The sequence below is a fragment of the Saccostrea echinata genome, unplaced genomic scaffold (assembly GCF_033153115.1).
Source record: "Saccostrea echinata isolate AGI-Se365-2 ecotype Australia unplaced genomic scaffold, CSIRO_AGI_Sech_v1 ptg000054l, whole genome shotgun sequence".
Lineage (NCBI taxonomy): Eukaryota > Metazoa > Mollusca > Bivalvia > Ostreida > Ostreidae > Saccostrea > Saccostrea echinata.
Window position 1 is genome coordinate 4087410 of NW_026889803.1, and position 15536 is coordinate 4102945.

Sequence of the window (15536 nt, forward strand, 5' to 3'; positions counted from 1 at the left end):
ATAATGTTATATACACGTAAATCGACCACCATTAAGAACCATTTTTCTTTAAAATCACTTCTGTTAATTATTTTCAAGAAATGTAAATTATAATGCTCTTACTATTTATAAATAAAGTTAAGACTTGCTTAGTGCATGTTTGTGTGTGTGTGTGAGGGTGTGTATGTGTGTATTTTGTTTTTGTTTAAATTGAAAATAACACTAAATAAGATGATAAAAAAAAATACCGGGTAATTCAATAACATTCAATCTGAAATGGATGAAAACTTGTTGACCATTGACAATGAATCAGAAAACCCTTTGACCATTAGAGCAGGATAATTAATTATCCAGACACATCGTTAATGATCTCGACCCGACTATAGCCCCATCGGGCAACACAAGTTACCAAGTGTATCGCCTACAGAAGAATGTTCCGGTAAGGACGGGAAGCTTATTAATACCGGTGGTATACACCTGTATCGAATACCATCATTCGGAATGCTTTCTTTTCGTGCAATATCTCTTTTTCTTTAAATTCAGCTGATAAGAACTTAACGTCTTCATCCATCTAAGAAATGTGATTGACAGTTAAGCGTCGACCATATGCCCTTCGTTCCGATTCGTTAACCATAAACACATCAGAAGTTTTGACATAAAAATCGGATGTCGACTCCCCTCCGTAACATTACGGCAACCATGTATCTGGGGACCATTACAACAACACTCATTGTGTAAGTATTTAATTGAACATTGTTCATTGAGCTACATTTATAATATATACATGTACCTTTTGTTTTTCTATATTAATTCTCAATTTTTATTTCACACCTAATTTTTGTCTGCTGTAGATTTATTTACTAGTATTTGAATTCATGGTGTTCCGTGCATAAAACTCTCATTAACTATCTCATAAATGAATTAATTCAAAACAGGAAAATATAACAAGGGAACATTATAAAAGATCCTCATGTCAAATTAAAAAAAATTATTCTTTGAATATTAAACATGATATTCGACATTAATGAAATATAAGATTCATAGTATATGTATAATTGCATTTACTAGAAATGTTCCCATCATAGAATTATTTCATATCAAACTACACCAGGGACTTTTATACTTAGTATATACGTCCCTGACTCCATCTTATATAAAACTTTTAGTATACTTTACATACATTGTTCATTATTTTAAATAGCGACAAAAAAAGGAAACTTTTGATAGTAAAAGTTTCTCAGTCATTTCGGACAAGAGGGAGCACTCTTTAGATATAGTGCAAGTAGTTCACGGAATCTCATGGTCAGTATTTGTACCCTATTAAAATACATTGGAGAAAATTTCAACAGAACACATACATTCTTCATATCTGGAAAAAAAAATCTATGAATAGGACAACATATGAAAAACAGAAGAAAATGTATTATTCATCGTGTTTTTCACCTGTCCATCCATTTATCAAAATAAATAATTAATGTTCAATTAACTTCCGGAGGTATGTACAAAGTAATGTGCCAAAGGATAGTAAACACCAACATTACTTGTGGTTAATGTAGGAGACGCGAAAGAAACACCAATTTTCTTTTCATTTCTTGTCAAACACACTTGTTAAACGTTAACATTAAGTATAGAAAGCAAAGGCCTTATTAGATGTCCCTGCTGCACAACGGTGTAATGTGGTGTTTTATGATAGCACGCCGTTAATGAGTAAGTCATCATGATAACTTTTAATTTTTTTTTTCATTTTTCAATACCGAACATGAAAAGCATAAACATTCCTAGGGTTTTTTTTTGATTTATCACTTAATTTCCACATATGTTTAACATATCCCATATATCATTGTACGCCTTTAAAGTTTTTCATGTGCGTGAAATGACATTTATTCAGACTGTACTTGAAGTTCCATACAGCTCCAGTTTACTATCAAGACAACTGAAATATGTAATTAGATGTGGTTTATGCAGTTGATTTACTGCGATTATAAATCAAAAGAATTTACAGGTTTTAATAAAATCAAACGAAATCAATTAAGAGAATGAATTTTTGAAACGCAATTAAGTCAATTTTGTTACGTTTCAACAGTGACATACAGATTTTTATTAGTTGAATAAAGTCGATATTTCACAGATGTAGTGTGAAAATAACAGAGGTGTTATTTCTTAATGTGAAAATAACATTAAGTTAAATCTAGGTTCTTTCATTGTTCAAACCTATCATCCTTAGCATCATTCTTGTGGTCTTGTATTCACCTCACAATACTGTTTCGAATTTCAATAAAAAGAGAACCATATGTAAAAGCATCTTTCCAAGTCAATGGATTCTGATCCGCTTCGGAGAGGATCAGAGACCCTTGACTTGGAAAGAAACAAACAGAAAATGGAATTAAGAAAATGTAATAAACGGAAAACTCAATAGATATGGAATTTATTTCACTCTTTTGACAGGATTTTTGGGACATATTTTTTTTATTGTTTCAACAATCAGCACTCGAGTACTAGTATCTAAAACGTTTACTTTTCCTGTAGAGTGATATGGTCGGTGTTGTAAATCTTACATCTGTTTACAAAATATTCAGGTTTTCAATTTTTGGTCTTTACGCATTATTTTTGAAACATCTAAGTCGTTATTCAGTTTTTCACAATTTCTTTTTTTCTCCAGTTTTTGTTTATTCTACTTGTTTATAGTGATATCAAGGTCAACACGGGAAATACTTTAGTCCACGTCTTTGACATTATTCATTTGAACGTTAGCAGTGTTTAAAAACAAAAGTACTTGATTTTGACATACTCTATTTTACTGAATCACATCTGATCACAATTTACCAATAAAAGCTTAATGAAGGACGAATTTAATGCTATTTATCGCAAAGCAATAACTAATTACTATGACAATATTGAATCCACATTAAATGTTAATTGTAAGAACAGTAAATTTTATTAGAAGTTGATGAAATTTTTTTTCAATGTTAAAGCAAGATAGGAATACTAAGAAAATAGAGTATCTAGCTTAGCTTTTTGGATAATTACAAAATTGACATTCAATAAATATTTTTCATGAATTCCAAATAGACTATTATTTATGAAAGGCAGAAATTTCTGGTATTCAAAAACAGGAAGAAAAGGTTGCTGATATTACTCGGTATTTCGATCTTGCATGTTAATAAGGCTATTGGTCCAGACAATATTTCGTCGAATATTAAAAAAATATACTTTTACTACATCAAAACTCTTTTTAAAAATAGCTCATGTATCGCTACCAGAAGGAAGACCTATCTATTGCTAGTAATTACAGTCCAGTTTCTCTTCTAAGTTGCACTAAAGAAAAAAATTAAACATAAAAATAATTTTTTCATTAAAAAAAAATTATTTTACAAATACCAGATACCAGGCTAGTTTTTATTTAAATCAGATCACTCTACAGTTTTTCAGCTGTTAGAACATATTACAACATTGTTAAAAGTATTGAAGATTCGGAAAATGTGTTGTATGATTTTCTGCGCTTTATCAAGAATGTTTGATAAAGTGTGACATGAAGCTTAATTTTTTAACTTGAAACTAATTGTATCAATGAAAATCTTTTACAATGGTTTACAATTATTTTTGTAACAGATCTCAAATGATAATGTTTAAAAAACGCCTTCGTCAAGTTTATGTACCAATGCTGGTGTACCGCAAGGGTCAGTATTAGGACCACTTTTATTTCTTATTCATATTACTGATGTAGCAACCAAACGTTATTACTCTGTAGATTACCTGAATGTGAAGATAACGAACAGCGATCTTGCTCAAAATCCATATAAACAATACAAATTGTCAACACGGATCTCTGAAAACAGAGTTGGCAGGTGCAATGGAGTAGTAAGCATCCCCTGTCGACCGGCCACACCCGCCGCGTGCTTGTTGTCATGATTGAGTAAATGGAAAAATCCGTAAATAATTCAGTGTGAAAATCATGGCCTAACAAACAATATGTTTGAAAAAAGCCAGTCAACATTCGATTCAACAACAAACAAGGTAATTGTATCGACCATGGAATTTACGAAATGTTGACTTTAAACGAGATTGCTGATATTCATATATCATCTGCTTATTTATCAATAGCCTGTCTCGTTTTAAAAATTGTACGTAGAAAATGCCCAGCGAATCAACATAGCTCAATATGCAGGCGGTAGTGGTATATTGCTCTTTAAATAAGGGAAATTGACGATAGAAAAGTTGAAGTCATCACGTTTATCATAAAGTTTGGCTGTTATTTTGCCAGCAATGTCTTTCTCTAGTAAAATATCCAAACATGAAACCGACGTGTCAGTCTCTGTAGCGTTTTTTTTAATTTCGAGTTCAAGGATTATATCGAATCAACGTAGGAAAGAATATTAATAATTGATAAATATCTAAATGTCGAATTGAACGCCGCAGAAAGACTTCTTCTTTTCATGTAGACGTTTTTGAATTAATTCTGCTTAATACAAAAACAGGTCTGGTATTAATGGTGCAAAATTAGAACCCATGGGAATTCCAACAGATGGTTTGACGATCTAATCTCCGAAAACTACAAAGATAATAATTGTCAATTAGAATCTCAAGCATCTTCATTAATATCAACCTCAATCTCCACCTAAAACAAAAGCTATTTTTCACAAAGGCAAAGAAAATATATAGAAGAATTTCTCCAATTATATTTTCAAGGATATCAACTGGATTATGTTTTAACCCATCGTCATCGTTACTTTTTTTCTCTCAAGATTTGGGTGGTCTGAATATATCAGTAATATAGTAAGTGTAAAAGGTGAAAAAAGTGATTAATCTCACAAATCCAGTCACAAAAACGAAATGCGAACAAGGCAAAAAACACGGACCCCTGTAAACACCAAAGGTGGGATCAGGTGCCCAGGAGGAGTAAGCACCCCCTGTTGACCGTCACAACCGCCGTGAGCCTTACATATTGATCAGGTATACGGAGTATGCATACAAAAGAATTATCCTCTTAAAGAAACTCAAATTTACTCTTGGCGGAAAAAAATGTCTAAAATGTATATCTTATTCATTAGACCAGTTCTTAAATATGCTTTCTTGGTATGGGTCGGTTGTAATTTAACATGAACAAGTTAGAAAAAGTTTAGTTAAGTGCCACAAGAATTGGAACAGGTTTACCAATTTTAGCATCGTAAGAATCTATGAAACAGGCTGGGAACCTCTTGTCAATCGTCGTCATACTGCTAATTTAATAACTGTGTTCAAATTCATACTAATCAAGTACCTGAGTACTTAAGGAAGATTATTCCCCTTAAAATGTTTTATTGTATAATACACGAACCAGTGAAGATTATAAGGTTCCAAACAGCAGAGTAGAACTCTACAAAAAATCCTTCGTACTCGACACTTTTCGAACAAAATGGAACTCACTCAAATTAGAAGTTAGAGAAGCAACTTCTTTTAATATATTCAAGGAAAATATTACTGAATTACTAAATCTCCAAAATATTCTTTATTTGGTAATTGAACTATCATTATTATACACAACAAATTAAAACATCACCGAATCACTAAATTTTAATCTATATACAGGCGAAATATTATTGCTTCTCCTAGTTGTACTTAGGGTCAGAATGAGGATGTTCCATCATTTTTCTTCGTTTGTAGGAGATACATAAATGCAAGAAACAATCTCTGAGACAAACTTTTTAAAGACTTGAAGAAATAATCTTAATAGACACACATCATTCTGTTGCTTTGGGGTAGTGACACTTTATTGTATGATACGAAGTGCTTCATTTTTCCAGCAGTTAATAAATTTAAAAGTGAATCTGGAAGATTTAATTAATATTTCATTTAACATCAGGAAAGGAACTTGTAAGTTGTAATTAACACAATAAAATATGTTTATAAATTATAAAAAAGCACCCTAGAAAATATTTTAAAAAACCCTGTTCCAATTATATACATGTACATAAATTATATATCAACTACTTGTACAAAACATTGAAAATCCTTATCCTCCACAGTATGCATTTGTCAGCTGTAATTTATTGCTTTATTATTCACTGTTAAATTTGTCGTATGCAAAGGTAACACTAAAATACTGTCACCGCTCTCCTTCTCTCTCTCGTAAAATTTAACTGCAATAAATTGATTATGGTCTCTAATAAAATCGACTAACACTTCTTACTCTACTAAACAATGTTCAGTCATTGTCTCTATCAATCTGCATTAAGTATTTTATACTACAGGTAACAGATCATCCACATGAAAACAATTAAATCATACTCATTCATTTTAAACACATCAGAATAGTTTGAAGAATTAGGACATAACATTGAACAAAATTGTCTGTCAGATATTGATGGATGGCCGTGACCACACGCTGATCGACGATAGAATTCGGAGCAATGGTACACTACAACCCGGAAAATACTAAAAAACATAAAAAATGAATGGATAATTTTGACAAATTAGTATCACACTTACACGTTGTAAGTAAAGTCTGTTTCCTTGATTTATTTGAACGACCTCATTGCGACGATGGGGAGTATAGAAACAATTCCCACGAATTTTAACTCGGTCTCGAAAAAGTTCGAACTGAATGAAATTTACGTAAATGTCTTAATGAAAAAGGTGAAGATAAAGAAGAGTGATCGATATAAAAAAAAAAAATAAACAATACAAACAATACAAATCTGCGAATAGCGCATAAAACACGAAGCCCCAGAAATTTCAGAGGTGAGATCAGGTGCCCAGGAGGAGTAAGCATCTCCTGTCCACCGGTCACACCCGCCGTGAGCCCTATGTATTGATCAGGTAGACGGAGTAATCCGTGGTCAAATTTAGTATAAAGACAAAGGCCTTACAATTGGTATGAAATATGTTAATCAAAATACGACCCAGTGATAGGTTACATTTGCGAACAAGGTCATTATAACGACCATAGAATTTTCGAAATTCTGACATTAAACGAGGTTGTTGAAATTCCTTTAACATCAACTTATCTATCAATAGCCTGTCTCGGTTTAAAAATTGATCGTATTCGGAGCATGCTCTTGAGTATCGAATAAGTTGGGAGACATAAATGCCATATGCAGGTGACAGCGGAATATTACTACATAAATAAGGAAAACTGACGATAGAAAAGCTGGTGTTTTCTTTTGTCATACAATTTAGTTTTTTTTTTTTTGTTTTGAACATATTTTGTTGACAATATGTCAAAGGGATTAGACACAAGTTCTAAAAACTTAGATAGTCCTCTCCCATACATAAAATCTGAATAGCCATACAACATTTACAAAGATTTACAATAATATATATATATATATATATATATATATATATATATATATATATATATATATATATATATATATATATATATATATATATATATATATATAGTTTTATGAATAATGAAATAATATCAATTAATCATAATGGTGATAATAATTACAATGTTATTATCATCAAAATATAGTAATTTCTGTAGAGATAATACAAATAAGTGTTAATTAAAACGACCCGTATCCTGAATAAATTTTTGAACAATACCAAATATTTTTTTCATTTTCCTGCGAAGATAAGGAATCATCTCCCCATAGCAATTTATGCACATTAATCATTTTTACATTATGAATTACAAGTAATGCATTCATCATTAAATGTCTAGGTTCGAAATATTTTCTACACACAAAGAAAAAATGATGACTACCCTCTTTCATTCCACATGAACAATTTGGATTCGTTATGATATTACATCTATGCAGATCATAATTTAAAATACAACTGTGTCTTAATTTTGTATGTAAAATGTTCAGATACCTTCTGCCATATGAAAAATACTAGGGAGGCCTATCATTATTATTCTTCAATTTTCTTTTAAAAATTCCTATTGAAGTTATATCTCTTGTTTCGTTGCTCAGTGAATTCCATAATTTGCGAATAGTATCGGGGACAAATGATTTGTTGAATAATTCAAGCCTGCATTTTGGTAAGGAATAATCAAATGAATTTCGAGTATTGTAATTTGAAACAGTGTTTCTAACCATAGGTACAATGTTTTTTAAGTAGGGATGGCAACGAATATTCGAACATTCGAATATTCATTCGATGAGTTGATATTCGAATATGAATTTAAGATTCGAATATTCAGTGTTTTTCAGATTTCATAAAAAGAAGTACTGTGATTAATAAATTTTGATTAGAACAGTGCTGGAATTATCCCTGTTTAATTTACTAGCGATCAATTTCCATCGACTGATTTCTTTCACTACTTTCTTATCTTATAAATCTTCTAAATTAGATGTATTTTGTTTTGAGTAAGGTGTTATAAAGAATTGTACAATAATGCTTTATGTATAATACAAAACGTACTTTCATAGTTTTTATTAGTTAGATACGATCGGATCAAGAATCGAGGACAACAAATGAAATCTAAGAATATCTGAAAGGCGTGAAAAGTATACTTATCAAAATAAAATTAATTGATCATTGAATGAATGTCCGATAGAATTAATCTGTAATTAATATTGTAAAGGGCTTAATTTCAGAATAAATGCGTAAATTACTTGATTATCTCGGGTTGTACATAATTTATATTCATTATCGGGAAAATAGTTAATTACCTAGGAAAATTGTCTATGGAAATATTTGTTTACATTGTATCAAAGATTATAATCATATCTCTTATCAGGCAGATAATTGTAATTTATTACACGTATTGAAATCTGAACAGTATACCGTTACGGCTATCTTACCTTTTGTGAGACGACTGGTTCCTCAGGTGGGACTACTATAAATACACGTTTCATTTGTTGAAATTATACTTTTCTACATTTTAATCAATTATTTATTTCAATCAATGACAAATATAAAATGGAATTTCTTATTTTACACCTACGTATACAAAAGTCTTCATACAATTTTACTTCAGATGGAAGTATACCTACGCTAAACCTTTCATGAGAGTAGGATGATGCATATTTAAAATAAAACAGATTTTATTTATTTTATCGAATATTCGAATATATTCGAATACTTTCATTGAATATTCGAATACGAATTATTGACAAAATTGACATCCCTATTTTTAAGTAATCAGGAGCTAGGTTGTTGTGGATTTTAAACATTGTTAAAAGTTTGGCTTTGTCTCTTCTTATTACAAGAGGTTCCCAACCTGTTTCAATATACAATGAGTTTCTCGATGCTAATACTGAAAGACCTGTCACTATTCTTGCGACGGCCAGTTGAAGCTTTTCAAGTTTATCAATATCTGCCAGCGAACATCCTGACCAAACTTCAGATGCATACTCAAGTTGTGGTCGAATAAAGGAAATGTAAAGTTTGGATAACGTATCTCTAGACACTGAAAATTTAAGTTTTTTTTTAAAGTCCTAGTTTTTTGCAGCCTTTACTAACAATACTATCAAGGTAATCAGACCAACCTAATCAGACCAACCAGACCAACCTAATCAGACCAACCTAATTTAGATGAAAAAATAACTCCTAGATGTTTAGGTTGTGATACATATTCAAACTGACAGTCTCCAAAAAATAATTCAGGTAACTGGTTTGTATTTTTTAAGCTGAAAAATAATACTTTTGTTTTACTTGGATTAAATTTCAATATCCATTTTTTGGACCACTCATCCAGAATTTTTAAATCATGATTTAGATGATGTTCAATGAGGCGCACGTCACTCGAGCTTTTTTGTAAAGAATTATCGTCTGCAAATAGTCTGCAATCAGATATCATGTTTTCGGCTACATCATTCACATATATTAAAAATAAGAGAGGACCAAGGACAGAGCCCTGGGGTACCCTAGCATGCACATTTTTCACAGAAGATTTAGTAGTTAGTTGGCTCTTAACGTTTATGGTCAGTAAAAATCCATATATGAAATAATTCGTGTCACATCTAAAAACAGCGATTTATCCTTTGATAAACCTTCTTGATTTTTAATATTTATACATTTTCAAATAATATATTAATCAAATTGAAAAAATGTTCCTGTTACCATGAACTCCACCCAACGGCTCTGAAGTTCATCTTTGTACCACGAAACGAAAAAAATGATTTTACGTTGATTAATAAGTCTTCAATCTATGATATAATAACTGCTTTTCAAAGAAATATGCAAGTCATATATATAAATGTTATAATAACATTATATGTTCACAAAACCCTCTAATTTTCCCATAAAATTACTACACAATCTTCAAAATATTGATTACCATGTAAAATCGAGTTTTTTTAAAAGAAGAAACATACAGGTTTTGTTTTTCTTGTAAACAAAATTGATAAATTGAGTTCAAGGAGATTGGTGCATATGGGAATTAATGTTCCAAGCCCTGAATTTAAGCAAGGTCACTAGACCATTTAACTGAACACAAAGACACACACATCTCTAGAAGGAAGAAAATCGGTGTAGGGGAATCTATATTAGCTAATACCAGGAAACCATTGAGGTTTGTAGAGGACATTTAGATCGCAACAAGACGAATGAGTAGCCATCGATAAGCAGTACACACCACACCTGGTATTCATCAATGTAAGAATGTATGATGTCATTAGTCACTTAATTACTTTAGAAACCTTCAAAACAATTTATTGTTTCAAACATAGGAACTATACAATTACATGTTTCACTTGCATTTTATAAGACCCGAGACAAGTTAACAGTGCATAAAAATAAATACGTAAATGTAATCAATGACCTGAATTATACCGTAATAGAATAAAATAATAAATATCAACAAGAACAAACAAACGCATTAAGTTATTTACACAATAAATGGCAAATCGAATCCTTCCCAAATAAATAAGTCATAAATTAATAATAATCTTATGTGAATTCATCTTTGAAGGTCTCTGGATATTTAAAAAGTATTTTTGTAACAGAATTAAAAAAAAAAAAAAACAAAAAAACAGGCTAGCATCAACTCATTAACTTTATGTACAACTCTCTTCCTCTATTCAAGTTATCCTAGCTATTGGGTTAATAAGAATACTGTATCATTTCAGACTCCTCCTGGTAGAATGCATCGCCGGACAGACTGTCTCACTCTTTCCCTACACGAATCGAAACATACCATTTAGAAGAACACAAAGAAGATTAGTGAACAATGTTTCCACTAATTTTATAAGAAGACAACAGACTCGTTTTCCACAGTTTACAAACAGAGTGGCTTTAGGTAATTAGGCGAATTACATTCTTATCAGCAAATCTGGAAAATATTCATATACAAAAACATAGTGTTAATGAATTGAGTTTTCAGTGAAAATATCATGGCAGTTTATGGTAGCATCAATTGTAAATAATATTCAATTATCGCATTTTTTGTTTAGTATGAAAATTTCTTCACAGACCCATGGTGGCCTTATTCATCACGACAGAGCGCTATTCGTGAGGTGGAAAGACTTCAACGCATCATACAAGAAGCACGGAAAAACAGACCTGTTTATGATTATAATGGACCACTGGAAAACTTTCTCCCTCTTCCAATTGGAGAAAGATTCAAACCGTCACCTTTCAGGGATAGTAGAGCAAACAAACCCCAACTTCCGGTGGGTCCACTCTCCAATGAAATAAAATACGCAGGGGACTTAATCCGAGCTAAAGCAGCAGCTGGTTACTATGGCGATAAACCCCTGTTTGATTTATAGTTTCAACTTTGTGAAGACTTTCTACATCTTGCAATCCATTCATTGCATAATATTTTTCTTTTAATTTAATGTTAAAGTTGTTGTAGTAGATCTATATCACTGGATCTCTGGTATATTTCGTCGAGTTTTGTTTTCGTTTTGTTTGAAGAGGAATACTTTCTTTGACACGCATATTTTCTCACAAATATTTACAGAAAATTTCATAATAACTGAAAATTGGCAAACGTACGTTTTCTGTAGTAGGTATACATGTAAATACTTTAAAATCTCTAGCTGTTCTAGGAATTTGACATGATTGTAAAACGGTCTTGGAATTATGGTGTTATACATGTATCATCCTTTCTAGTTTCTAGCCATGGTGTATTTTTGTTTGTTTGTTTTTCTTGCAGAATATGCATGTAGATTATGTTTATCAATGTATAGTTTTTGTTGGAATTTTAAAGTATAAAATTAAATTTTCAAATCATCTAAAACTATTTTGATTATATTTGGTACATGGGTATAATTTAGTAAATTATGTACACTTAAGTAACTTAACGAATTTAGGACTAAATGTCATATCTTGAAATACATGTATATATACAGTACAACAATACATAATATACTTAACAAAAACTGAAACATATACTACTCGGAAAAAGTTTTAAGGCACCTAATTTATTAGGTATTGATTAGACACTGATACGTTTGTTCAATGTTGCATTCTATGAAACTACCGGTATGTCTTGGACAAAAAAATTGCAAATATAGATTTCATTATAGAATTTTTCTGTAGCTTATATCAGAAATTCAAGGAATCAATCCATCTTTGATATAATGACAGAACAGTATAGTGCGGTATATCAGTGGATAATCCATGTGTACAGTCTGTGAAACAAAAGCTGAAGCAATCTATACTTGAATATGATTCGCGTTCTAGAGCTTTGCAGATTTTAATTATAATTTCGACAAGGAACTTGTGCGAAATAACCTTATAATTTTATCAAGCAGCCGTTTATTGTGCCTTAGTCAATAGAAAAATTCATTTTTTTAAATGAGTTTGTAATATCTGGTATTAGGCACATATATGTATAAAATGGATTAGGTAAATTTATGTAAATCTGTAAATACATGCCATGTATGTGGGATGACAAGGAGAACCGAAGTCCACACAGTTGGACGACTATGAAACAAGAGGAAGTAATAGTCATTGGTGTGGGGATATTGTAACAATTTCTAGCGCTGACCGTATTGGACCCATGTACCTTGATCGTGCAATGCAATGCTACATCAACGGTCAGGAATTGTTCCAATGAACTCATATGCCGCCTGCAACAGCAATATTGAGGAGGATATGATTGTCTCAAACTTGATTTTATCTTTCGTTTTGGATTGATATGAAGACTGATCATTTTTTAATCCCAGATTTGAAAGGAAGGTCAGAGCAAGCCCAAGGGCAACGTGACAAAGTGGTCATTATTTTCTGAAGGTCTTGTAGGACTAAAAGCCATGCTGAAAATAAAATCCCTGACAATTGCTGCTAAAGTATGAAAACAGCAGTGAATCCCTCTCGCCGGAAAAATAAAACAAGGTCAAAATATCAAGGTCACAAGATCTTGATATTAAACCGGACTTCTGGGGATTAAAAACTTTAAAGATATGATGCAAAATTAGTTTTTGAAAGTCGATTTAAATTTATAAATCAAATTCAAGGTCTAAAGTTCCAGTAAGTCTATTGGCGTTCTTTAGACATACTTTTTAAGGGTTCAAAATGGATAAGGAAAACTTTCATTTGAAAAGTACATGTATGTCAAAAGTCAAGTTAAAGTAACATGTTTAGTAACCCTAGTGCTTTTCGAAAAGTCTAATAACATGGTAAATATGAAACGCTGACATCCAACGCCTCACCAGATACAAGGAAAGTTGCTTTTTGTAAGTAGATTAAGGCTCAAGTTCTAGATCACAAAATCTATAAGCCTAGTACCTTATGGCAATTCTATCAACAAGCAATACACATCCTAAGTATTCCAAATAATATTTTTGATATACTGATACTGATTGCTAAAAGAAATCGGTCAAATTTCAGATTCTAGGTCACATGGTCAGTAACAATGGGCTTGAGACAAGCATTGTCCAATTGTTCATGCTAAATATAAACGACACTGCCCCTCATAGTTGAAAATGTGCATGGGATATTGTTGATAATATTTTTGAAAACTAGGTCAAAGTTCCAGATCACGAAGTCAACATCCGCCTCCCCCTTATCTAGAAGCAATATAGTATGTACCTCTTCGTCCAAATTCTCTTATAAGCATATTTGGTAGGTAAGAGTGACATGTCTGTCGTTAAAAGAAGTGAGAAGAACTTTGCAGTGTCAGAAGTGGGACCTGTTTGAAATGTCCAAATGTATATCAGTACTCGATTGCATGTATATTAACGCCACTGTGTTCTGCTAAAGCATATCCTTTTTGCCCGAGGTCTGTAAATAGCGACAGCTAAATGCAAGTAGCATATGTCAAGTGCTGTCTAGTCTGTATGTCTCTACCAATGGGGGACACATTGGTTTTAACATGGTTGTCTGTCACAAAGACTTATCTGGGCCATAACTCTGCAAGTCTTGATTCGATTGCGTTCATTTCTTAGCATGTTGATCTCTATAACCTAATGTCCTAAAGTTGACTCCTGTGATATTCAAGGTCAATGGGCATTGAGATAAATAAAAATGGTTATCATTGGATTCCAGAGTGGAAATAATACAAGACTGAGAATATTAGATTCAAATTCATAACGTCAAAGTCATTATAGGATTACTATATAAAATATTTTGTTCATCGAAAAATTAATCTAAAAAAAAACCCGACTTGCACACTTTATGAAAGCCGAAGTTTAAGTGCAGACGAAATACAAACAGTCAGAAAGAGAATAACACTCACATCAAGAAAACCTAGTCTAAGGTCCTTTTTTATTTTGTTATTTTTTTTTAAAAATAAAAATCAAGCTATATAATAATTTTTTTTTTAAGTTATACTTTCAATTTATACTAAATTTAATGTAATTTTGTTACTTGTGAACACAATACGCAAAACACGTGCTTCTTTACGGTTATATACCCCTTGCCATCCTGGGCATTAACCAAGGACAGCAGTTATGTCACTTAATAATTTACTCATCTTCCAAAGTCAAGGGTTTCTGATCCACTCAAGCGTTTATGAATTAATTATGGATTGAATTTATTGAATTTGTTATAACGAATTAAACTCGAAATAATTTCGACTTTAACGAAATAAAATTGCACTTTCCTCGAATATAAATTACAATCGAGCTTATAAACGAAAAGTATGGGATTATAAAAATGGTGACTTTCACAAATTAAATTCTTTAATACAAAATTGTGATTGGAGTATATACATTAGTGATGCCGATAATATCGACGTTGCTACTGACAATTTTTCAAATAATTTTATCTCTTGTGTTAGACAATCCATCTGTGAAAAAACAATTACTATTCGCCCACGAGATAAACCATGGATGGACTCCATTCTGCGTAAAACTCTCAGACTTAGAAATAGACTACGAAACAAAGCATTAAGAACGAAGAAAGAATCGGATTGGGCTGAATTCAAAAAAGTTCGGAACTCGTTCAATAACATGAAAAAGTATGCTATAGCTAATTATTATGACAATATAGAAACGCACCTAGTAGATGCAAATAAAAACAACAACAAATTATATTGGAAACTAATGAAGGATGCATTTAACGTGAAATCATCCAAAGATATACCTCCATTACAAATTACTACCGGCAATGGCGAAAATAGCTTAGTTTTTTCTGATCTCGACAAGATAGAAGCGCTTAACAGTTATTTTTCATCCATCTCCTGTATCAACGATACAAAACAAAGTCTACCAGAAATGTACTCTTTATGTAGT

At 31.6% G+C, this 15536-nt stretch overlaps 1 protein-coding gene across 1 annotated transcript; it reads left to right on the forward strand.

Annotated features, from left to right (window-relative positions):
- The first annotated feature begins 508 nt into the window (after positions 1–508).
- On the forward strand, positions 509–11708 carry LOC133205573 (uncharacterized). Its single transcript, XM_061341412.1, has 3 exons — positions 509–713; positions 10986–11155; positions 11329–11708. Exons 1-3 carry the CDS (start codon positions 646–648, stop codon positions 11625–11627), a joined length of 537 nt encoding a protein of 178 aa, XP_061197396.1. The 5' UTR covers positions 509–645; the 3' UTR covers positions 11628–11708.
- The last annotated feature ends 3828 nt before the right edge of the window (positions 11709–15536 follow it).